The 23,996-nt window shown below is 37.8% G+C and overlaps 4 protein-coding genes across 5 annotated transcripts; 2 read left to right on the forward strand and 2 right to left on the reverse strand.

The window, feature by feature from the left end:
- Positions 1-1,088: 1,088 nt before the first annotated feature.
- LOC110757589 (BES1/BZR1 homolog protein 4) lies at positions 1,089-5,016 on the forward strand. Of its 2 annotated transcripts, XM_021959250.2 has the most exons (3): positions 1,092-1,761; positions 3,717-4,471; positions 4,548-5,016. In XM_021959250.2, the coding sequence occupies exons 1-3, from the start codon at positions 1,546-1,548 to the stop codon at positions 4,549-4,551; spliced, it is 975 nt and encodes a 324-aa protein (XP_021814942.2). In that variant the 5' UTR covers positions 1,092-1,545; the 3' UTR covers positions 4,552-5,016. The 2 variants fall into 2 exon arrangements, with proteins under 2 accessions (XP_088107921.1, XP_021814942.2); XM_088251795.1 differs by lacking the exon at positions 4,548-5,016 and having other exon boundaries at positions 1,089-1,761; positions 3,717-4,493.
- Positions 5,017-5,868: 852 nt separating this feature from the next.
- LOC110757565 (uncharacterized) lies at positions 5,869-10,703 on the forward strand. Its single transcript, XM_021959219.2, has 7 exons — positions 5,869-7,016; positions 7,363-7,602; positions 8,629-8,718; positions 8,828-8,977; positions 9,123-9,247; positions 10,078-10,207; positions 10,457-10,703. Exons 1-7 carry the CDS (start codon positions 6,450-6,452, stop codon positions 10,580-10,582), a joined length of 1,428 nt encoding a protein of 475 aa, XP_021814911.1. The 5' UTR covers positions 5,869-6,449; the 3' UTR covers positions 10,583-10,703.
- Positions 10,704-11,369: 666 nt separating this feature from the next.
- Positions 11,370-12,279, reverse strand: LOC110757553 (seipin-2-like). The gene is made up of 3 exons (XM_088252394.1): positions 12,202-12,279; positions 11,901-12,101; positions 11,370-11,771 (listed from the first exon to the last, which is right to left on the reverse strand). Exons 1-3 carry the CDS (start codon positions 12,277-12,279, stop codon positions 11,370-11,372), a joined length of 681 nt encoding a protein of 226 aa, XP_088108520.1.
- A 988-nt stretch (positions 12,280-13,267) lies between these two features.
- Positions 13,268-22,537, reverse strand: LOC110757562 (putative LRR receptor-like serine/threonine-protein kinase At1g53440). Its single transcript, XM_088251498.1, has 24 exons — positions 22,118-22,537; positions 20,050-20,221; positions 19,898-19,969; positions 19,272-19,340; positions 19,093-19,164; positions 18,932-19,003; positions 18,438-18,509; positions 18,283-18,354; positions 18,108-18,179; positions 17,964-18,035; positions 17,798-17,869; positions 17,511-17,582; positions 17,327-17,392; positions 17,090-17,149; positions 16,879-16,914; positions 16,749-16,792; positions 16,270-16,637; positions 15,935-16,130; positions 15,712-15,846; positions 15,391-15,512; positions 15,037-15,247; positions 14,707-14,944; positions 14,170-14,320; positions 13,268-13,943 (listed from the first exon to the last, which is right to left on the reverse strand). Exons 1-24 carry the CDS (start codon positions 22,230-22,232, stop codon positions 13,518-13,520), a joined length of 3,057 nt encoding a protein of 1,018 aa, XP_088107624.1. The 5' UTR covers positions 22,233-22,537; the 3' UTR covers positions 13,268-13,517.
- Positions 22,538-23,996: the final 1,459 nt, after the last annotated feature.

The raw sequence follows: 23,996 nt of genomic DNA on the forward strand, positions 1-23,996 counted from the left end.
TGGGGTAATAGAGTGGTCGGCAAGTTTTATCATTATCAAATGTAATCTCTGAATGAATGATTTGGACTTGTAACACTGTTCCAAATGCATACTTTTTATAAGATTAATTAATTAATAAAAATTAATTTAAGAAAAATAACACTAGGAAGGAAGAGCGCTGGACTGGTCTCTCAGCTTGATTTTTACACGTGCTCCCGTTACAGAGTGGGGCCCCCAGGGTGGTTGTTGTTGGCGTGGGGCCACGTGAAAGTGCTGTCCACGCATGACGCATACTCAGAGGCTGGTCCCAGAACCTGACACGTGAGCCGGACTCTGACACGTGCAAGATTATTTGCTCATTTGTAAACGAAAAATAATGAATACAAAAACGACGAATGGGTTTACTGTCGTAGACAGGGACGGTTACGGGGCCGGAGCGCAGAGCCTGGACACGTGTCGAGCGATGCAGCGTTTGTCACAGAGACGGTTGTAAAATTAGGTTCATCTCCCGTAACGCTTAATCGGTTTTTTTTTTCTTTCTCTCGGAAGGGAACGCTCCTATAACGTCATCGTTTTGGGGTCGACGTAATTGTCATGTATGAGAAGTGCCATGTGCATGCAGTTGCCAGGTGTTACCCTCCGATCCGATGCTGAGTAAATTTGTTTTGTACCCTAATCACACTGACACCATTTTTGTAACCTCTCGAGCTTCTTTTGTGAATACATAAAAGAATTTTAAATATATTCGATTCGGAGGGTACGTAAGTAAAACAATAGTATAGGTATCGCTATCCTAGAAGCAATCGACATTATATTTCAATAATCCAAATTGTCTGCTAACGAATATTGCTGTTCTACTATCACGTTCTCTCTCTATCATTTTTGTACGCAACTCAAACAAAATTAAAGACAATGAGCCAATAAATTATTAAAGGGCCCCATTTTTTTCCCTCCTCAGACAAAACGGGTCCCATTGTAAAAATCACCATCAAATTTCAGAATATTTGGCCAACGAAAAAATGTGTACGTTTCCATATTTCCTTTTTTGCGTTTCTTTTTCTTTTTCAACTAATGCATGGACCAAAAAGCCAAATACCCTCCTCCTTCCCTCCCTTTCTCTCCCGCCTGAGAGCAATAATGGCAGGGTCGTAAAATAACGATTAAATAGGACCAAATACAAGTCCTCCCCAAAATTCTCTCATTTATACAAACCCCACACATTTTCATGCTGCTTTCACTTCTCATTTTCCCGGGGTTTCATCAAAAGTAAGAAACACACAGCTTCTCCACTTCCGATTTCGACACCGCTTTCCCGTCAGCCTCCTAACCCGACTCGATCGCACAAGGATCCGATCTGATTCAGTGATCCTCCACGAAATTCAAGTCTCCGGCCGAGTCGAATTCACTCCAATTCTTCCCCCAAACTTATCGTCCGTGCCGGAGCTTCTCTCAGGTTCCGAAGGCTCCAAATTCACATACTTTCATCTCAGCTCTCAGCTCACATTCCCCGCGTAACGGCGTCGTTGCGGTGCGGGCGGCGTTCCAGAGACGAGAGACTGATCGGAGATGACGTACGGGACGCGTATGCCGACGTGGAAGGAGAGAGAGAACAACAAGAGAAGAGAGAGAAGGCGAAGAGCCATAGCGGCGAAGATCTTCGCCGGTCTGAGAATGTACGGGAACTACAAGCTCCCCAAGCACTGCGACAATAATGAGGTCCTCAAAGCTCTCTGCGACGAGGCCGGTTGGACCGTCGAACCGGACGGCACCACTTACCGCAAGGTGAAAAGGAAAAAAAACAAAACTCAATTTCTTAGTTTACCGTTGTTAAATTGTTCATTAGCAGTATACACTATCAATATCTTTTCTTCCGATAAATTTTTACCGCGGTTGATTGATTCTTAGACAAACTTAAACAAATGGCTGAATTCGAACAGTAGTTATCGTTAGGCTTTTAGCTCCGGCGGACGGCGCAGTTAGCGGGAGTGCTAACATGCGCTGAACGAGCGGTGCACGATAACAGGGGTTGGTTAGGAATTTTGATCATGCTGCCTAGTGGCGCATTAAGTATCTAACGTACGCCGGATGCGGCGGCCCACGCTGGCCGGGGCGCTGTCTGGAGTCGAGGCAAAACGGCCTGTTTTGCTAAGATGCGCTAGTGTTCCTGGCGCACATTAGCCGGGGTAAACAATCAGTGGGGTTAGATTCGGTCACCGGTGTACGTTAGGTCTAGTCAGCTCTGTTATTTTGTTTGTTGGCTTTAAGCCTTTAGCTCTTCTTTCTTTCTTTTACTTTTGCTTTCTTTGTATGATCGCTTTTCCGCGTGAAGCACTAGATTCTCTCTGTGATTTCTTTGGCTCCCGATGACTGTTAATCTGCAATCCCTGTAACTACGTAGATCTCGAGGCGACGAAGATACCCTTTTTAATTCTTCTTTTTCAAAATTTGCGGCCCAAAATACCCACTTGGGTGTGGAAATTCGAGGCTTTTGAGGGGTACTTGTGTGCCATTTTAGTGAACTCTGATCTCTTTTTCTGTGTTGATAGATTTGGTTAGTAACCTTTTACTTTGTTTAGGAGAACACAGGCAGAGCCTTTTCTGGGTTGTGCTCAGTTTTCCACTTTGGAGATTTCGTTTCTTATCACAAGTTCATAACTCACAGTTATTAAAAGTTAATACCTTCCTCTTTTTAGAGTCATAGTCACATTGTTTGTTTTTATATGGTACATTACAACTATACATCCTTTGTTAATTCCTCTACCTTTAATAAAAGCTTTCTATTATCTTTTAAACAAAATTGCTTATAAATCCAGCTACTATTTTTCGTTTGGTGTTACGGTAATAGCAAGAGTTCCAATGGAAAGGAAACAAAATGCCTATATAGAGTAATTTGGTGTGTACATATAATTGCACCTTACATGTGTAATTGAGTTCAGTCACCAAACCATCGAAAATGTTGGTTAATTGAAATGGTTCCCCTAGAGGCAATACTGGTTAGGTGTTGAAATTTTCCCACTATGGTTTGGAGTCAAGTCATGGTAGTGGTGTTAAGTCAGCAACTTGGGGTCAATTTTTCCCCTTGATTAATTCAATTTTAGATTCATGCCTCCACATCTGCCTTTTCTGCATCATAGGATGTTGCTGGCACATTGTTTCTAGAAGGTATCATGGTTGCTTTGGATTTTACATCGCTTGGGAAGTAGAGTAAATATGGCTGGCAACTCAGAGTGATCTGATAATGGTATAGTTGACTGTTATACCTGAAATTTTTAGGACATCACTTTGCTTAGGTGTCCTCACGGTATTGCAAGAGAAATGAAGGTTGCCACCAACTGGGAATGTGTCTTATGACTCTTATCCCTGCATATGATATCATTACTTGATTCAGTGATATATTCCTTTTCTCCCTAAAAGAAAACTGTAGCCTGTAGGTGCTAGCGCCCAAGCTGGCACCTTGATATGACCCTGAAGAATGGGAAAATAACTACGTGACAGAGCAATTTATTGTTGTATTAGGTGAAACACAAGCAACAGATGTATATGTATATGCATTTTCTTATGAATATGGACATACATTTAAGACTGAAACAGATGAGGGTTCTTCTGTATTTGCTTTGTTATCAGCCTAATTTGTTCTTTATGAACCTCTGACTATGGCTTCATGCAATTACTCTTGAACCTCATTATCTATTTTTGTTTTTGGTTATGTGCAACTTATCATCTTCAAATGTGTGCAGGGATGCAAGCCTGCTGAACGCATGGACGTGGTGGGTGGATCGACACTAGCTAGCCCATGCTCGTCTTACCACCCGAGTACTTGTGCTTCCTACAATCCAAGCCCAGGCTCTTCTTCCTTCCCAAGCCCGGCATCATCTTCCTATGCTGCTAATCAGAATGCCGATGGCAGGTCCCTTATCCCATGGCTCAAAAACCTCTCATCTGGATCCTCTTCAGCCTCCTCTTCTAAACTACCGAATCTCTACATCCATGGTGGCTCTATCAGTGCTCCTGTTACCCCTCCATTAAGCTCCCCAACTGCCAGAACACCCCGAATGAAAACTGACTGGGATGACCAGTCTGCTCGCCCAGGGTGGGGTGGGCAGCAATACTCCTTCCTGCCATCTTCTACTCCACCAAGCCCTGGACGGCAGATTGTTCCTGATCCAGAATGGTTTGCTGGGCTTCGGATCCCCCATGGACCAACTTCTCCAACATTTAGCCTTGTCGCTTTGAACCCATTTGGGTTTAAGGATGAGGCTTCAGCTGGTGGTGGATCTCGCATGTGGACTCCGGGGCAAAGCGGGACATGCTCACCTGCCATTGCAGCCGGCTCTGATCACACCGCAGACATTCCAATGTCCGAGGTGATTTCTGATGAGTTTGCATTTGGATGCAACACAGCAGGGCTGGTTAAGCCATGGGAAGGAGAGAGGATTCACGAAGAGTGTGGATCAGATGATCTGGAGCTCACTCTTGGGAGCTCAAGAACCAGGTCTGTTGGTCTGTACATTTGATTTGCTAGATCAAATGGATTATTTGTTTGCTCACTTGAACCATATTATTTACAGGTAGAGGATTGCGCAAAGTGACCGATCACTTGTCATCGAACGAACTTTGATTCCTTGTTTCTGCAATTCCAGATAAAGGAAAAGGAATCAAGGTGAGCACAACTGGTAGCTCTCTTTCATTTATTTTTTAGATTGTTTCTTTCTAGTTTTTAGTCATATTTAGTTAGTTATTTCAAGGAGTGTGATAGTTTTTTTTTACAACCATTTCGTCATTGTCTCTCATTACCTAAATTTCACTGGAAAGGAGTGGTATGGCTCAATGGTCAAAGGGGATTGAATTGGGGCTTAATAGCTGCTCAAAATGGTCAAACCTTTTCCAACGAGTGAATAGATTATTGAGTGTCTCTTCTCTTTACCATTGGCTTTTGTACATTCTTTGACATTGTTGGTCTATGTTTGGCATGTTTTCTGTATGACAATTTGCTATTATAAAAATAGAAAAAAAAAGTGCCTCTTACAATTTTATTAATATGAGAATTTGTCTGTTTGCCACTGAGAATTAAAGATATTGGAATGACCACACAGAGATATGTCGCTTTGAATATCTTCATTTTCTTATCTTTTGACCAAAGAAAGCCCTTGGGGTTTTGGCAAAGTTCACCATGATGAGGACATCTAGATGTGGTAGAAAAAGGCTCTTGTTGAAAGAAAAAAACAAACAGAAAGACAAATTGAGACCCCATCCAAAGTTCTTGGTCTGGCAAATTCTCGTGTACAAAAACTTTACTCTTTCATCAACCACACCACATTTGTCGACAAACAGTAGAATATAAATCACGATTTGAAAATATCAAGGCAATAGCTTTTTTATTTTTAGTTTTTTTAAATTGGTCTCAAATCCTTCAGGCACTATTTTATCTTGCCAAATTATGCTCTGGCCATATTAAGCGACGCAGTGAAACTGTCTGCATGCATAAAATAACATAACAACATTAACATTTGCCCTCACTAATAGAAGAAAACTTCCGAATAACATGTTTCATACACTTCTCAAGCGTTCTACTTGAAAAAAATTCATTATATTTCTCAAATGAAAAATATTAAGAAGATCATATTTATATCCATTTCTCTAATATAAGCAAAATTCATAATATGATACACAATGCGTTACGTAAATGTGATACCCATAACATTTTCAGAACCAAACTTTTTCCCAAACAAAGGGTCAACATATATTTTAAATTTTAGAACTTTAAATCTTTATTAAATTTGTCATTGGTCAGTGACGGCCTCTACATCCACCAACAGGGGACCAACATTCCCCCCTCTATCCTCAACTCCACACATCCCCACAACACAAATGACACATCCTTTTGCCGCTTGCGTGGCATCAACGGAAGCTTGTACGCACTACGCACCCTGCGCATTTATCAGGCCACCAATACCCTCTTAATTTCCTACTCCACACTTATTTGGTAACTTGCGATTCCCAAATCAAAAACCCTAATGGCCCTGCCCTTTCATTTTATATTTAGTTGATTCTTTAGAGCTTATAGAAGATTCAAGTTCTAATTTCCCCCTTCACAAACATCGTTTTCTCTTTTCAAAATCAGGATTTTTTTTCCACTGAAAACCCTAAAAGCTCGAAAGCTCTGATTTTCAAGCGGGGAATTGTAATTTCACGGTTTTGGGTCTGGTTGACATCATCAGAAGCTCGAAAAGATTTGTTTTTTCCATTACTAGTCTCAAACAGGTTGGGATTTTTATTTTACGATTTAAGATTGAAAACTCTAAGCTCGAAAGCTCAAATTTCAAGCTTGAAATGTTATCAAAACTCAAGAAAGCTCTGGTTTTCCATTATTAGAAGCTCAAATCCAAATCCAAATCTCACTGTTTCTGGGCCATGAAGAAGTTGTGACTGTTTCAGAGGAGTAACACAAAAAGCTTTCGACTTTTGTTGAAATGTCTGTGGAGAGGTCCTTCGAAGCTTGGGAGGAGGTTCAGCGCCATGGCCAGGACTTAGCGGACCGCCTCGCGCAGGGCTTCACGGGTTTGATTCAGTCCCACATCAGTACGCCGTCGTTCGCTTGGCCTAACCCTAACACGTCGAAGCTCTTCGATCTCGAATTCCCGAACCAGAGTTTCGGCAAGAGAGACTTTGTTGGGTTGGTGGCCGAGAACTCCGGGATTAATGGGGTTTCCGCGATTCTCAATATCGGTAACAGGATCGGGCAAGTCGGGGCGGATTTCGGGGCGTGCTTGAATGGGATGGTTCAACAGTTCTTTAGGACCTTACCGGTACCGTTTAGGCATGATGAAAATGCTACTATAGTGGCTGTGCGAATTGATTCGGATAAGGTTAGACAGAGAGCAGATGCGAGTTTGAGTGGTAAGGAGGATTTGGGGCCATTGAAGGAACGCTCGAAGGATTTCAGGGTTGTGGAGAGTGATGGTGTCTCTGATGGTTTGGTGGATGAAGAACTTGCTGGCTTGAATCTAAGGTCCGCTGGTCTTCTGGGTAGACCACTGGTAAGTTTTTCATCTTAGCATTTTCATTTTGTTATTATTGTTGTTATCATATGTATGATTATGATCATCATCTTTGTTGTTATCACTTATTCCTCAAACAATTAGCTGCATTTTTTTGAATTTTATATGTTTGTCTCGTTATTCTCTCCTCAAATTTCAAGCAGAGATAAAAAGGAGTGCCTGACATTTATATATGTTTGTCAATTTTGTTATTGCTGCAATAACAGGCTGCATTTTTTTTTTGGGTCGGGTGATGCTTGTCAAACTTTTACCATAGGCAAGGTCTAAAGAGCACCTGAAACTTCTACATGTGCATTTTTTAATTTGTCATTCTTATGGAGTGCAGGGGAGCATAAATACCTCAACAACTTATGATAGTAGAACACGTCAGCTAGAAAGTTCTTTCCTTGCAAGGGGAGATCTATGGAGAGTAGAGGCTTCGAGTGGCAGTACCACATCTAGAAATGACAATTCATCACTCTTCCTTGTCCAGCTTGGGCCTGTACTCTTTGTTCGTGATGCAACACTTCTTCTTCCGGTGCATTTGTCAAAGCAACACTTGCTTTGGTATGGCTATGATAGGAAGGTATGATTAAATTCATTTGACTAATGGTTTTCTGTTACGTGACAACCAGTTCTTTATCAAACATAATCATAAACATGAATATGAATACTGTCTATCTAGAATTAGCATTAAAGTTTGTTTTATGTTTGAGTTGTGCTCTACTTATCTCTTTTTTTCCCCAAAATCGTATGATCCGCAAACTTGACTGTTTGGAATAGCTTTTCTACCTTGCATTTATACTTGATTGTTTCCTTGCATCATTTTTTTCAATGCATCAGTAACAGCATAAGAAAGGAATAGTCTTTTACGTAACTGTTTCTTTTATAAGTGAAAGTCTCATTAGAAGGGACCAGAGGGACAGCATCCAAATGCACCAGAAGTACTGTAGAAGAGAAAAACCATGTAAGTCAATAAAAAAGTCTACAAGAGAGAGAAACAAATTGCATGGACTATGTGGTGGGACTAATCAAACTGGTTCTCAACAATTGCCAATCAAATCCTTAAGAGAACTTTTAGTTCCTTCAAAAGCCCAGCCATTACTCTCCAACCTGCCAGATTGGTTCTACAATAGAGAGGATTGAATCTGGTAGTCTCCTAGAAGAGCACACAAAGTGACTTCTTAATTGTTTGCTCCTCAACATTAAGGAATGTTTAGTTTATTAGAAAGTATGACACTTATACTCGAACCAAGGGAAGTACAAAAGGTATAAAAATGCAACATCTAATGCCTTGTGCTTATTTTCCCCAATAAAATGACAATTCACCCTAATAAAACGGCTGCATCAATCCTTGGCAGCACTTAATATTTCCAAAAATTTAAGACAATTTGGTCTTTCAAATAGTACATTAAAGTCGATCATCCTTAGCTACTAGTTCCATTCTGTTGATGATTTCTTATCCTTCGGATGCTTTTTATAATTTATTTTGGTGATTTTTTCACTGCTTTTGTGATCCTTAGTGTTGTTGTCATGGTAGGTCTATATCATGTATAGCAGCTTGATTCTTTCCTCACTGTGTTCTCATATGCACATTTGTTTTAATTTTTAGAATGGGATGCATTCTCTTTGCCCGGCCGTGTGGTCAAAACACAGAAGGTGGCTCTTAATGTCAATGGTCTGCCTGAATCCATTAGCCTGTGTAAGTTGATTTCTGTGTCTTCTTATATTTGTTTTTCAGTGTCAGCACTATTATTAGGTTTTTGGGGTTGATTCTCATACGCTCTCTCTCTCTCTCTCTCTCTGTGCAGTCATTTGTTGATTTACAGTTTCCAAACGGGCAATTTACATATGTATCTGGTGAAGGGCTTACTACAAGTGCTTTCTTACCTCTGTGTGGAGGCCTTCTACAAGCTCAAGGTCAATATCCTGGAGAAATGAGATTCAGTTTCTCTCGCAAGGTTAGATTGTAAACTAGTAACCTGCTTTAACAAATAATTGTAGTAGTGTTCTCAAGTTATACCAGAATGGTCTTATGCACACTATTATTCTCATTAGTTAGTCTTCTTGCTTCAAAAGAATTAAGATCGTTTAAATGTTTCTCAGAATAAGTGGGGAACACGCATCACCCCAATGATACAATGGCCAGACAAATCTTTTACAGTGGGTCTTTCACAAGCCTTGGCTTGGCAGAGATCTGGTCTCATGGTGAGGCCTACAATTCAGTTCAGGTCAGGTTTTTTAGCTGTCTCTCTATTAGTAAAGCTGTACATTATTGTCTTCCCATTATTGGTTGTTAATACTTGTCTCTAAAATGTTTAACAATGCAGTGAAATGAATGTAACTGTTAATGTTCTGAATCTCATTTTAATATAATGTTAACATGGTATTACTATTTGCTTCTGGTCTCTGCACACTTTGTCTCACAAATAAAAAGCTGCACCGAAAAAAAAGAGAAAACAAAAAAGAAAAACACAAACGTAATATCTTTTCCTTAAGAGGGTAAGGAGGTCTGGAGGAGTCGGTCTTTGAGGCCACTGATTGGTCCTAGGAGGAGTTTTCCTTTTGTTCTATGATTTTATGGGTGGGTTGGTTGGGCCAAAGCATATTCTCAAGTTGAATTGGGGCTAACGAGAGTAATTTAGTGATATTTCATAGATTACACAGGTGATATATGCGTATGTTGCATGTCTACATACTGTAGGAAATGGATTGAAATTTTGGGATTTTTGACATGGGCGTGTTCAGCATTGGAGGAATAGATGAGGTTAAATTGGTATTCAGCAGTCTCTCCAAAGTCAAATTGTTTAGTGAGCACAATTCTTTTACCCCATAATATTTTAAGGCCCCTTTTGCACTTTTAATGCAATGTGTGAATATTTTAAATCAGTATGTTGTAAATTACTTTCTTACACCCCTGTTAAGCTTGTGCACATCAATTGTATTGGCATCTTGTAACTGGGTCAAGTAGTGCATGCACATCCTTCCTGCGTCTTCACTTGTGCTTCAACAGTCATCATACTTGGTGTTGACATGTTTCATGAAATTTTACAATGGTCAGTTTATGCCCCACTTTTGGTGGAAGCAATCCTGGTTTGCGGGCAGAACTCATTCACTCAGTGAAGGAGGAGCTCAACCTGATATGTGGTTGTGCATTCACACCACATCCTTCTGCGTTTGCTTCAATATCTGTAAGTTATTACTGCCACCAGTGAATATTTTATAATTTTCAGCCTTTACCTATAGGTCTCTGGGCTCATTTGTCACAATATCTAGAACAAGCTTTGTGGCCTTTGCTAGACTGAAGTTTTTATTTTCATGTAAACATCTCAAAGAAATTTTTTTCTTTTCATGATTTCTAAGTAAAAAACAAAAGTTATTAGGAGGTTCTTGGATTTTTTGTTTCTTACTGTCTTCTTTATGTGGTCTGGCATGTTCAGGTTGGCAGATCCAAGTGGAATGGAAATGTTGGGAACTCGGGGCTAGTTTTTAGAGTGGATTCCCCGCTTACCAATGTCGATCGACCTTCCTTCTCTGTTCAGTTAAACAATGTCCTTGAGTTTTGATTGTTTTGGCTCCATAGTCTGCAAATGCAAGTGTATATAGTCTCAAGCTCTGAAATACAATACCACATGTGAATATGTGAATGTTCTGCTAATTATACAAATGTTCCCTGTTTTTCCTGTATGTGGGAGCGCTTATTTTTTTTCTTTCTTTTTTGACCAGCTGCTTACTTTCTTTTGTAATTTTTGCTGTGTAATTTTTTATTTGCATGTAAATTTTACAAATTTTAAATTCTGGCCGTCTAACGAAAAAATTCTTTTCATTATGGGTGTGTTTAAATATGCCTTCGTACCAGAAAGATGAATTGAAATATTCAGTAAAGTAATGAACTGAAGTATTCGTTAAATTGCAAGATAATTAATCTGAGTTCGAGTTAGGAACTATTTACTCACTACATTTGAACTCTTGAGTTCGAGTTTTCCATTTCCTAATAATGTTTGATGGAATTTCATATATTTTTAGTGTTATTTTCTTTTTCGCAAAGTAATTCCCAAGTCAGCATCCTGGGTTGGGCACGGTGTTCGTTGTCTTTAGAAGTTCGAAAAAGAGAAGATTAAATGATTAATTTCATTCAAAAAATTTATGACAAAATAAAAAAATGAGACAGAATTCAGAAAACTCTAATTCATGCTTGCATTTCCATTGTAATTAATGGTGCAGATTTAGAAACACTTAGCTGCTATATCCTCGTAATCTTCCATGGAAACACTAAGCTGCTTTTGTGCCAGAGTGATTAACTTTTTAAATGCTGTAACCAATTTTGGGTCCTCCCCTCGGGACAATTATAGGTCAAAAAAAGGCTAGGATAAACACCAACTCTGTCAAGAATGACATAATACTTGTCCACACAAATATTGTTCTCCTCCAACACCATACAAACCTTCTCAGCTGAGGAAGCTCAGATTGAAGCACTAATGATCCAGCATATATTTGAGGTATGCCGGCAACAGATTGGAACTCTGCTCTTTGTTCTAGTGTCACCTTCAAGCAGGCAGTTGGCTCAGGTCCTTCAATGTGATCACTCATTTTTATGTCCAGAACTTGGGTTTCTGATTGTAAACCAGCAATAAGAGGAGCACTTCTAAGAAAGGTTTCAATGACACGAATTGGTCCACTTTTGAATCGCAGCATGCAGGGATAGCTTGAACTAGCAGTGACAATGCCATTTGCTGACAAGAATTTTACCCTTACCTTGATGCACAAGAAATGGTAAAGTCATAATAATGCATTTGCAATTAGGTTATAAAAAATGAGACATAAGCATTGCAATATTGGCTACATAGATTTTAACAGAAGCTCAAGGTTGATCAAATATCATACCTGAAAGACACCTAGTTTGTGACTGTATTCCGATTCAGGCATGGTCAATGAAACAGCAAGCTGCAGTTTGTGATTATAAGGTATAACACGGTCACCACAAGCACCAGAAGATGACATGAGGGGAACAAAAGATACTGGACTTGATTTGGTGTAATCAAAGTTCAGGATCTCTGTGGTCTGAATTGGGTTCTGAACTAGGTGCTAGGTGTTTCATAACAAATCCACTCAGTAAAAACCCAGATGCCAGAATTCCAAAAAGCATGGAACAAACATGGATTGACCTGAAGAAGGCCAAACCTACATTCACTGCAAGTGACTTTTGGGCTTGCAAGCGCTCAGATACAGCTAAAATGACATTTGTAGATGTGACACTCCACATTCTCAGCAGTTTTTTTCATCAAATACCCTCTAATGAGCCTCAAGAGTTTGAAATGGAAACAACAAGAGCATGAAGGAAAAATAGGATAACCGAATTGGAAAAGTGAAGAGGCTGACCATTAGACTAAGTTGAAATCGTATGATTTTCATCAGAAACACCACAATGAAGGCCAAAATGTTCAAAGGAAATGGATTATAGCCCCAATGGAGAGTCAGCAAAATCTTTGCATTGCATACCCTTTCATTTGTGTGAAGCGAAGGAAATGGATTACCAGATTTTCTGCATACCCTTTCATTTTCTGGCAAAGGACTTTTAGCTTCATATCTTCTTTCTTCAATTGCATTGTTGTCGCTCGAATCCAAACTAAAACTCCTTTCTTCTCCATGTTCATATATTTTTATTTTTTATTTTTTGGGTGAAAGGAATATTCAAAAGGTGGAAATTAAAAATAATACAAAAATACCATTTTGCCCCTGCATTTAACAGAAAATATAACAAAATTGACGGCAGGACCATTTGTCCTAACGAAACTGAAGTTGAAGGACCACATGAACAATTTTGGAAATTGAGGGACTAAAATGTGAATCGAGTCAAAGTTCAGGGACCATTAAACCTATGAACCCTTTTATTTTTCACCGATTTGATTGGAGTAATGGAACATACACCAAAGCAAATCTTGGATCTCAAACTGCTGTAAAGTGTTAAATTTGTTGATATTTTAGACTTACAAAAACAAAAAGACTTTACTTTTTTGTATATTGCTTTCTACAAGTGAGTTGTTCAAAAATGGAGAAGGAAATTGAGGTAAACATCAACAACCATAGCTGCCTTCTCATCTCACCTTCCTCAATCAATTTCTCCACTCATCATCACCTCAATGCTTTCATGTTAAAATATCTCATCTAGGGTGTAACTTTTGTGGCTGTATTTGTGAAGCAACATGCACCCATTCGGAGAAAGAAAATCTAAAATACACAGCTGCCTCAGCTTTCACGAATATATATATGAACTTTGATCATATGAGGCAAAGTCTTAAAGACTTGCAGAAACAAAAAGACTATAAATGTGGGTACAGTTGGAGGAACATAATTTACACATTAACTCTTGTTCAATATTTTTAGAAACATGTCTCCTACTCTCCTAGTACAAATTTTCCACTAACCCCTTTTTAAAAAAATCTCTGGACTAAATTCAATTGAGCAAAAGAATTTGAAAACCTTTATTTCATCAGCTTTTCATCACTGTAAATTGACATCATACATATCCTGAAGTAGCTTGGTTGACGAAGAATGTTCCATGGTCTCTTCCTTACTCGCAAGAGAAACCGAGGAATCAACCCATGGACCCTCCATTGATGCGCCTCGTACATGACTATCTTGAGAGAATGTGGAAACGTGTGTTTGGCTGTCTTGTGATAGCCTCTCAAAGGCTTTGAACTTTGCATCCTGTTCGGCTGAACCGCGCTTGATTGTTGGTGCTTGAACTGGACTTTTGCCTTCGAGCATACTTACTACAGAAGACATGGGTGGTCTGAGAGTTGGAGATGGGTTGCAGCATAAGAGCGCCAAGTTAAGCATTGTCATGGCCTCCTCTTTAGAGTAGTTTGAACCAAGACTTGGATCCACGAGTTCTAGCATGTTTCCTTGCTCTTGTAGGACATAGGCCTTGAATTACATGTAGAGAAACAAAGACATTTACCACCTCTTGAACTATTCCAAGTGAAAATTGCAAAGCTAACATGTACATAGAACACAAAAATTTTGAAGGTCTCTACTGAAAACCATTTAAAAAAATATTTAATCACTTAGAACGCAAAATTTTTGTTCATACTGAAGAAATTGTGAATGCTTAATCTTCAAAAGATCACAGAATATAATGGATAAAGCTTACCCCATCAAGAAGATACACGAACTCCTCCTTTGGCCTGTAATTTGTGTTGCTCTTTCCGCTGACAATTTCTAAGGCAACAATACCAAAGCTGTAAACATCTGCTTTGTCTGTCAAGTAACCTCTCATTGCGTATTCAGGAGCCATATAGCCTCTGCAAAAAATAGCAGATAGCTCCGGATCAGTGAGTATGGTGCCATTAATCATTACCAAACAAAGGCTAAGAGAAGCATATAAGAAATTTCTAAATGAAAGTATCAAGATATCTTTCAATTCATTAGCCATGCTGTATTCATGAACCTGCAGCTCATTAACACTAACATTATACAGCAATCTGCTTAATTCAGGGGTTCAAACCATATACTGTATCTTCGCAAATCTGACTCAGAATAGTCATAACAGATACATGTTTCCATATCCCAGCTCTCTATATGCATTTCTTATTATCATTGTCCGATAAACAAGCTCTAGTCCAAAAAAATTCAGTTGGCATATTAATACATCTTAGTGAAGCTAAAATATGCGAGAGAGAATGCTCACATTGTTCCAGCTATTCGTGTGCTGATATGCGTGTTCTCTTCTTCATCTAGCTTAGCTAAACCGAAGTCAGATATCTTTGCATTTAGATCCTTATCAAGCAGCACATTGGTTGCCTTTATATCCCTATGAACAATTTTCAACCTTGATTCTTCATGAAGATAAGCTAATCCCCTTGCTATCCCCAAGCATATCTTCTTTCTAGTTTTCCAGTCCAAATTTAGCCGTTGTTCGTCACGACCTACAAATGTTTTGGGGAGAGAGAGGGAGAAATAAGATACAAGACTTATTCCAAATTTATGACATTCTGCTGAAGATGTTGCAAGTATTTACCAAAAAGGGCACGGGCAAGACTATTGTTTTCCATGTATTCATATATAAGCAACAACTGGTTTCCTTCAATACAGCAACCAAAAAGCTTCACGAGATTTGGGTGCTGCAAAGCAGATATCATGCCTATCTCATTAACAAACTCACGGTTCCCTTGCTTTGATTTGGAGGAGAGCTGCTTAACAGCAATGACAGCACCATCTGCCAGAACACCCTGAGAATCGAGCAAGGTTATTTCAGAATCACATCTATATAAAGAATATTTATTTCACTAATCATCAATTATTTCACATTTGTGCAGTGAATTAGTGCCAAATTCACATGTGGGAAAATAAATATTGTCGTAGTAATCATTACCTTGTAAACAGGCCCAAAACCTCCTTCACCTATCTTATTTGAAGGATCAAAGTTACCAGTGGCAGCTTTAATTTGTCGTAAAGTGAAATAACCTGTTTGTAGTTCTAGCCCACGACGCAGTTCTGCCACAAGGAAGGATTTTAGATATTTACCATACAATGAGACATAGTGAAAACAAGAGAAAGAAAACTAGCTCATTTTGTCTCCTATTGTGATGTTGAGGATCATGCAGAATACAATTCACTGTGCTTCGCTATACACCCCCTACTTGCAAGAATTGGTGCGGCAAAGAGCAACTTTATATGCAGAGATTATCCTTACCTTTATCCTCATCTTTTCCCCCTAAAAAACCACTCAGTCGGAGGACTACCAAAACCAATACAAGGGACACACATGACGCTACTACAATGCCAGCAATAGCACCAGCAGATAGCCCCCCAGTATCAACCTTAAAATCTGAAAAGAAAGTAAAAGTTTTAATGAAGTTAAGATGCACGCAAGTAGAAAGAAAAAGCAGAAATCCTAGAACAGAGGTGAAGCTTACTTGGTGTCACAGTAATTGCAGATATAAGAGGTCCATAGACACCTCTGTCAGGAATGGCAGTAGTTCCTTTTCCTGCCCAGTATAAGTGGATCTCTAGAGTGCTACCGTTAACAAGAACATCATATTCTCTGACGATGCCTTTACCAACGCCTCCTGCTTCCTCCATAATATTGAAATCCTTCAAAACCAAATTCCCCTGCGCAAAAAGCAAATTACAACTTTACTAGCTTCAACCAAATTTACCATATAGCCAAACAAAATCTTGTAAAGAAAAAATAAAAGATTACCAATCATAAATGAAAATTTGTCAATAATACAAACCCACTTTTACTCACTTGAATTGAGACATCAAATATGCGCTTCCCAAGGCTGCTGAATGTCTCGCTATCAGAATACATTATTTCAGAAAAGTGGAGCTTTACTTTGTAACTGCCCTTTATCATGCAAAGGCCATAGTATTTGAGTGAGAGAGGGGCAAGGCGGGCTGTTTGATAAAACTCTGGACCATTCATATTCAGAGACGATGTGTTTCTTGCTATGTAATCTGCCTTAGACTTGCCCATGTAAACCCCCGTACTGCTATAACCCCACTTATCAGATGATGAAACGAAGTGTGATGTCCCCACAGTGGTTAAGTCCTCTTCATATTCATTGCCCTCAAACTCCATCCTTCCCCCTCCACAATTGATAAACAAAGAATGGTCTGCAGGTGTTATGGGAATTGTATTAGAAATTTAGACATGACACCTATCACGTCCACTCAAAAGCTGTTGCATATTCATGAAAGCAAAATCTCATATGAATCAAAACTTACGTCGGGGTTTTGAGGGGCAAGGGAGGTCCTTCTCCAAGCACCATCTATTTGTTGAAAGGATTAAGGCTCAGTCATACATGTATTTTATGAAGTTTGATGAAAAAATAATTATAAGTTTTAGTAAACTTACGATTGTTGTGGAGACGAATAACTAGAAACTAAATTCCTGTTTAATAATCAAGGGAATTAATAGAGAAAATAGGACAAACAAGGAGCATATGATAAGTACAGAGAATTTAGCGAGTAATGTAGGAGGAATTTACTTGAGTTTGTGGGTGCTTTTGCATAGGCATGCATGTGTATTCTCTATTAGGAAAAGCTTTGGATATTAAAAAGCTTACACATTTAACTGTGGGCAACTAACAGAAGGTGATCCAGTAAAATTGTTGTAAGACAAATCCCTGCAACAGAAATTTTATGGCATTGATGACAACTCTAAATTCAAAATATTGATAAACAGATAAAGTTAAAGTTGGTCGCAGTAATTGTCCAGTTAAACCAGTAAAGCATTTTGTGCGTAAAGAAATAAACACAGATGAGCAAAACTTCATAGATTAGTAATAGAGTAATAGACTAACAGGTTATTTTTGTTGTTAATTATCCAATTTGGCACTTGTCCGGTCAGTAAGTTGTTGGTCAAAAACCTGCATCCATAAAACTTACAGTAAATGAAAGATGCAGATAATAGCTAATTCAAGGAATAAATAAAATGCAAAGCATTTGCACAACTAAACTAATGCTTGCTTTATTTAATTGACTTACATGTAATCTAGACTATCAACACCCTGAATGTTCTCTGGAATTTCGCCAGTCAACTTGTTAAAGCTCAGGTCTCTACAAGAGAGAAAGAAGTATCATATATCAGATATTTGTCTTGATGGGTTGCAAAACATAATTAGAATCAAAATATAACATGAATCTACTCCATTTTGTGAACAAGGTTTTGAAAAAACTGAAAGTTTTGTAACAATAACTGATAGCTAATGTAACAAGACCTGTAAATTTCATTTTGGTTCAGTGACGATAGTAAATTTAAGCTAAGCACTCACAATGTTGTCAATTTTGTCAGATCGCCAATGTAATCTGGGATTAGACCACTAATTGAGCAATTTCTCAGAGTCCTGAGCCACAGAGATGCAACCAAGAATTAGCAGAATTGCATTAATAACTAGACAGAATTGCAGTTTCGATAGGGTTATGTGATTTTGAACTCACACTACTTCCAAATTTTTCGTATCTGTCAAATTAGGAAAAGGCATACTTGATCCATTCAAATCAGAAATCCTCCTGATACAAAAGAAACGTCAGAAATACTTAATTGTTTCGTTGTAATTACCAGATAGAGGAGCGTGCTCTTACAATTCAGTTAAGTTTTTCAACAAAGAGATGGTGGAAGGAATGGGGCCTTCCATGGATGTGCCTTGCATATCACTGCAACAGATTTAAATTTATTGTTAAACATTAACCAACATTCAAAAACTTGATTTAAAGGAGTAAAAGATGGGAGATGAAAATAATGAAGAGCAGCACTCACAGTCTATCAAGATTCGTCCAGTTGCCAATAAAACTAGGTATCTTCCCTGATATTCGGCTCCCATCTATCCTACTGCAGGCAGTAAAAGAAGATGAGAAATTCTCTGTTCAAAAATACTAGACATACAAACAATTGGGTCATGTTGCATCACTTACAAATCAACTAATTTCTTTAGATTTCCCAATGATTCTGGTATTGTCCCTGTAAAGTTGTTCGCAGAAAGAAGGCTGTAGAAATAAGGAGTAGGTTACATTTACCTCAAACCAGGTTGACAAAAAAATCTCAGGTATTCTATACATAACAAGGTGCTGATATCAATCATACATATAAGTTGCGTGAATAAAATTCCAATATATAGAATGCAAACTCTTTTTCAGTGGATCAGAAAAGGTCACTTAGAATCAAAACTGACTTGTCGAAAAGCTAACACTAGGGAGCCAAGAAAATGAACCATCTAATGCATAAATGCATTTTACTCTTGAAACAGATGAAACAGATGAAAAGAAACTTAGTTAAATGAAAAACAATGACATCAAGAATAAAGTCTGGCAGGAAATTTCTGATTGATCAACAAAAGCTTCCTCAATTGGTTGCAGTGGTTGCAGACATAAATGAAAGATTTGAATGAGGAATAGAAAGGCAGTCTTACAGTCTTTCCAAGTCAGTCAACTTCCCGAGACTTTGAGGAAGAGGCCCGTCAAACTGATTATCTTCCAACACCCTGAAAAATGGAATTTGGCAATGCCGGTTATGCATGCATATTCCTTCTCTTTTTATCATTTAGAAATAGGACATCAGTGCAAGACTTACAGCTCTCTGAGCATAGTAAAGTCACCAATTGCCGTAGGAATTGAACCACTGAGTCGATTTCCCAAAAGAGACCTGCAGCATACCAATAGTTACATGCTAATAGGCCTGACAGATATTAAAGAAAACACATGGCGATCAATTAAGTTCCTCAGTGATATGAAGGCATATTAATCACTTACAGAATGCGAAGAGGAGCACGAGAAAGGCTTGCAGGGATTGATCCATTGATGTAGTTACGAGTGAGATCACTGTTTAACAAAAAAGCTTAGTCTTCCCACATTCTATATTGGTTGTGATCATTAAACAAACGAGGTACTATTTGCTGAAGGAGATTCATAATGCATGGAAAATAGGCTGAAATTTCTTAACTCTTTATCTGAAAGAACCATGAATATTGCAGGGTGTCTGAGAGACTCAAAGTTAAATGTTCCACAAAAACACCAATAACAATTCATCTCTATACTCAAGTTATCTATATATATAAAGCAAAAGGCAGAGAATGGTGAAACATTCAAAATACCAGAAAATGCCCTTGGTTAATGCAAACATTAAGAATTGAAATTATTAATTAAATGAGGATAATATGGTAAATTCACACTTTTTCATATTAAAAAAAATTTAAATTAAAAGAAAAATCAGATAATGGATCCTCTTTTTATGGAACACAACTACTCATTATCTTTTTTAATTCTAAAATAAATTTAATTTTTTTTAAAAAAAAAGCCTCTTGCAGGCGTGGAAGCGCATGTGCACAAGAAAATTCAATAACCTAAGGAACCAACAAGCCAAAATACATATCACTTACATTTCTTCCAGATGAGTAAGATTTCCAAATTCATCAGGTATAACTCCCGTTAAATTGAGACCCTTCAGCTCACTGCAATGCCAAAATTTAAGCAAAGGAAACTTTGACAGTGGAATTCAAAACAATAAAACTTCAAGCCAAAAAAGTCGTACATGTTTGTGACATGGCAAGTGTTGTTTGCAAAGGAACAGTTGCATGTGACATTGCTTAGAATATTGTTAGTGAAGTATCTGTAAAAGCCTGATCCACCATTTTGGCAAGAACTTCGGTTGATGTTCCAAAGAGTGTTGTGTAGTTTTGTGGAAATTGTTCCAAGAGTTCTCACTGTCACGTACAAATCAATTAGTAATATGAAGCAATAGGTTCACTATAGAAATAAAAGATCAGAAATAACTAAATAAAGAAGAAGAAAAAAAACCAAGTATTTTCAACAGCCAATAAATGCCTCCTTGCGGGGAAGGAGAGAAGCAGTGTCCTTATGCTAAAGAGTGCACGTACTATTGGCACCTATAAAACTACTAAATCACACCCAAGTTTTAAATTTTATGTCAAGTTTAATCTTCACAAAAATTACTAAAACGGACCAAGCCTTTCTGAAAAACTTGTTCATTAACTCACCACATTTGAGTTTTTATTAGTCAATGAAATCAAAAAAGAAAAACATTTAGCAGATTCTTAAAGGCTTCCAAAGCAATAGTCGAGTGTCATCTCAGATTAAAAACTGCCCATATCAAGTGTCAGGCTCATCTTTGACACAACTTATAGATCACATGGTCAAAATTCAGATGCAGAAACAATGGTCAATTTTTTCATACTGATTAACAATATCATTTTCCTTAGGTCTGACTGACCATTTATTAGTATTCTCAATTCACAGGTGGCAGAGGATATGGTCAAAACTACAAGTAGCCCACGTTCACACTACAAAGCATTTATGTAGCGGTACCAGTCAACCCTAAACCTAAACCTAATTCCAGTCGACCAAAACTCATAATAAACCACAGCCTGTAAAACCCATTTGTTTTTTTTAATTAGGACCCTCTCTATATCCTAAAAAAATAAAAAATAATGCTAAATATGGTTAAAACCAATTTTAAAAGTGGTCAAAATCATGCAATTATTGGTGCACTTTTGGTAAGATGCAATCAACACACAACATTTGCTATATGACAAACCAAACAGATAATATCATAATAAAATATTAAGATTAAAATTCCAAATATATCAAATTTGTAAATAAATTTCATGACTGGTAACATCAATGCAACCACCAGATAGAGCTGCCCACTCTGCAACTTGCATTCCTATAAACTATTAAGGACCATAATGTCCCTCATCACCATTTTTCACTCTCCCCATTGATTGCAGAGCCAACTGGGAGGAATTTACTGAACCAATAAGGCCTGCGATCTATATACCATCATGTGGAGATTCCTCCATCATCATGTGGGCCCCAACTATAGCAACTCTTCTGGGCCCACAACCACATAAATCACTAAGATGAAATGAAAATCAACGACCAATACTCATTTTCCTCTCTGACCATGACGATCCTATCAGTAAAACAACAAAAATTGGGGATATTTTCTTTAGCCAAAAAGATGATGGCTTATGATGCTGCTAGTTCTATCAAGACTAAACTCAATTCTGTACTTGAGCAAGATGATTGGTCCTGGCTGCCACCTATGGCAGAAGACATTGATAGTGATTCAGAGAAGAATGACAAATCAGATTATACGAATCTCTCGGAGAAAAATCTTCAAACTAATAGATAAACTGTGAACTATATGACTTTAACATCGGATTACAAGATCAAAACTTGAAGTGGGTACTGTTTGACTACTGAGAAAATGTTGAGAAAAAAACTGATGGAGAAAAGACAATCAATTTCTAATAGATTCTAGAAGTGAAAACACATGTGGTTTCAAAAACGAATACCAGAGAGAAATAAAGTCAGGAACTTTACAAACAATAGAAAGAGAAAAAGAGCAGACACTGATGCAGATGAAGTCCAAGAACATTAAGAAAAATCAAATTTCTTTGCTTTCCTAGAGTTTTCTCAGGAACCAAACAGAGTAGTTTTCACTACAAAGTGTATAAACAAACCAAATGCAATCCAGTGCCCAGAACAACAAAAGCATCACAAAATCCTAAAACCCAGAAACGTTTTGTAGCCAAAATCAAAAAATTTGAAGCGAGATGATGAATTATTGTACTTACCTTCTTCCAAAGGCAGAAGTTGAGCATTCGATTCAAACCCAGTGAAGCAATTCAACGCCAGAAACCCCAACGCAAGAGCAAAAACAATCTTAGAGGTCGAAATCACGAACCCCATTTTGCTCTACAACAAAAAGAAGAAAAGAAAAACTGCTTTCGATGTCTCCAACAAAACCACAATCTTAGCGTCCTACACTCAACAAAACGACAACAAAGCAGAAACAGAAGCAGAGAAAAGAAACAGAGGGAGTGGTTAGTAACTTGGTATGGAGGGAAATGGACAAAGAAGAGACTGATTCATGAATGAGATAAAATGATATAAAGGCCAAGCAAGAGAAAAGCGTTTCCTTTTGGTTTTGGAAAATGCTAGGAAAGAGACAAACACGAAGAGGTAGGAGAGAGAGAGAGAGAGAGAGAGAGAGAGAGAGAGAGGGGGCCGCCGGTGAGAGGGAGATTTTCTCTGGTTTTTGTTTTTTGATTGTTTTTTGAAAGCGTCAAACCGAATGTCCCTGTCAAAGGACACTGTCATGGCGGCAATAATATATAATGCTATGGTTCGCAGGTTTGCCAACGTTACGTATCGACCCTTCCTAACAATCAAAATCAAAATAAATTATTACCCTACTTACTAGTAACTACAGAGATCAAATACATTTTTCCTCCTTGACCAAAAAAAAAAAATACATTTTTCCTCCACATATTTCAATTTGGTTTCAATTTTTATGCTCATGGTTTCAATTTTGTTAATCATAATGAATTTGTTTATCTATGTAAAATTTCTCGTTCGACTAATCTATAAGTAAAATAATTTTAAATAAGGAATTTGATGATTCTATTCTTGGGGTGGTGGCAATGTTGGTGGTAGCGTGGTGACAATGAGAGTGATGACCATGGTAAGGTGGTGGTAGTGAAGGTGGTGACAAACAGTGATGATAATTATTAAGGAAACAATTACGATGGTAGCAGGTGTTGGTATCATGTAGTTTATTTAGAAAACATGAATGTAATAGGTTAATTACTGCATGTTTAATATCAAATGACCTCTTGAACCATTTGAATTCGACATCATTTCTCTTTCAAAATTTCTCAATCTTCAATTATTATACTCTTTTATTCAACTATTATTCAATATACAATATGATGTTTTGTATGATATACGTAAGAGAATATAAAGCCTTCGTTTAATTGTTTATAAAAATAAATTGGTCGAATCAAACTACTCACTGAAATGAATGATTGGTTTAGTTCAATTACAAAACCAATTTGAGGTATAAACCAAACTATAAATTGGATGGTACACCTGCCCTACCCCATTTTTATTCTTTACCCATCTTTAGCTAATGCCACTTGAACTAAAACTCTTGTCACAAGAGCAATTCAACCTCAATTTACTTCGTTTAAAGGCTTCTTACACAAGGAAACAAAACAGAGGACAAGTTATCCAATATTGAATTTCCACAAATTTAAAAGAGTACACGTGATCTTGATACAATTGGAATATTAATTAATGTAATGTGACTCTAAAGAGACTACTTAGCCAGCTCGCTTTCATCTTCTTTTGGACTGAAGCTTATCTTTCTTCGACCTGGGACCCGAAGCTAAGCCTATGATTCCTATCCCTGTCCATAATGGGAAACATTGATAGCTATTTGCCTTCTGTTTGGTAGATAAAGTGAGTCACATAGTCACATGGCTCTTATACACAAGTTGAATATGATTTTTTTACTAATGATATTGCTTGCTGTATTTTATAGAAAGCGATATTTTTTTCTTTCAAATTACAGTTTGACGTATATGTAAAAATAATTCATTAAAAATACGTAATGAAAATTACACAGAGTTTAAAAATAAGAGTACAAAATGTTCCTTTTACTAATCTTGA

The sequence above is a fragment of the Prunus avium genome, chromosome 4 (assembly GCF_965620075.1).
Source record: "Prunus avium chromosome 4, drPruAviu1.hap1.1, whole genome shotgun sequence".
NCBI classification, from domain to species: Eukaryota; Viridiplantae; Streptophyta; class Magnoliopsida; order Rosales; family Rosaceae; genus Prunus; species Prunus avium.

Coding starts and splice junctions, on each gene's coding strand:
- LOC110757589 (XM_088251795.1), top strand. CDS start 1,546: ATGACGTACGGGACGCGTATGCCGACGTGGAAGGAGAGAGAGAACAAC. Junction 1,762..3,716: donor ACGGCACCACTTACCGCAAG/GTGAAAAGGAAA, acceptor AAATGTGTGCAG/GGATGCAAGCCTGCTGAACG.
- LOC110757565 (XM_021959219.2), top strand. CDS start 6,450: ATGTCTGTGGAGAGGTCCTTCGAAGCTTGGGAGGAGGTTCAGCGCCAT. Junction 7,017..7,362: donor GTCTTCTGGGTAGACCACTG/GTAAGTTTTTCA, acceptor TATGGAGTGCAG/GGGAGCATAAATACCTCAAC. Junction 9,248..10,077: donor AGGCCTACAATTCAGTTCAG/GTCAGGTTTTTT, acceptor TACAATGGTCAG/TTTATGCCCCACTTTTGGTG.
- LOC110757553 (XM_088252394.1), bottom strand. CDS start 12,279: ATGTGGAGTGTCACATCTACAAATGTCATTTTAGCTGTATCTGAGCGC. Junction 12,102..12,201: donor AAAAGTCACTTGCAGTGAAT/GTAGGTTTGGCC, acceptor TGAAACACCTAG/CACCTAGTTCAGAACCCAAT. Junction 11,772..11,900: donor ACAAACTAGGTGTCTTTCAG/GTATGATATTTG, acceptor TTGTGCATCAAG/GTAAGGGTAAAATTCTTGTC.
- LOC110757562 (XM_088251498.1), bottom strand. CDS start 22,232: ATGGGGTTCGTGATTTCGACCTCTAAGATTGTTTTTGCTCTTGCGTTG. Junction 18,510..18,931: donor TTGACTGACTTGGAAAGACT/GTAAGACTGCCT, acceptor TTATTTCTACAG/CCTTCTTTCTGCGAACAACT. Junction 17,393..17,510: donor GTTGATAGTCTAGATTACAT/GTAAGTCAATTA, acceptor TTATGGATGCAG/GTTTTTGACCAACAACTTAC.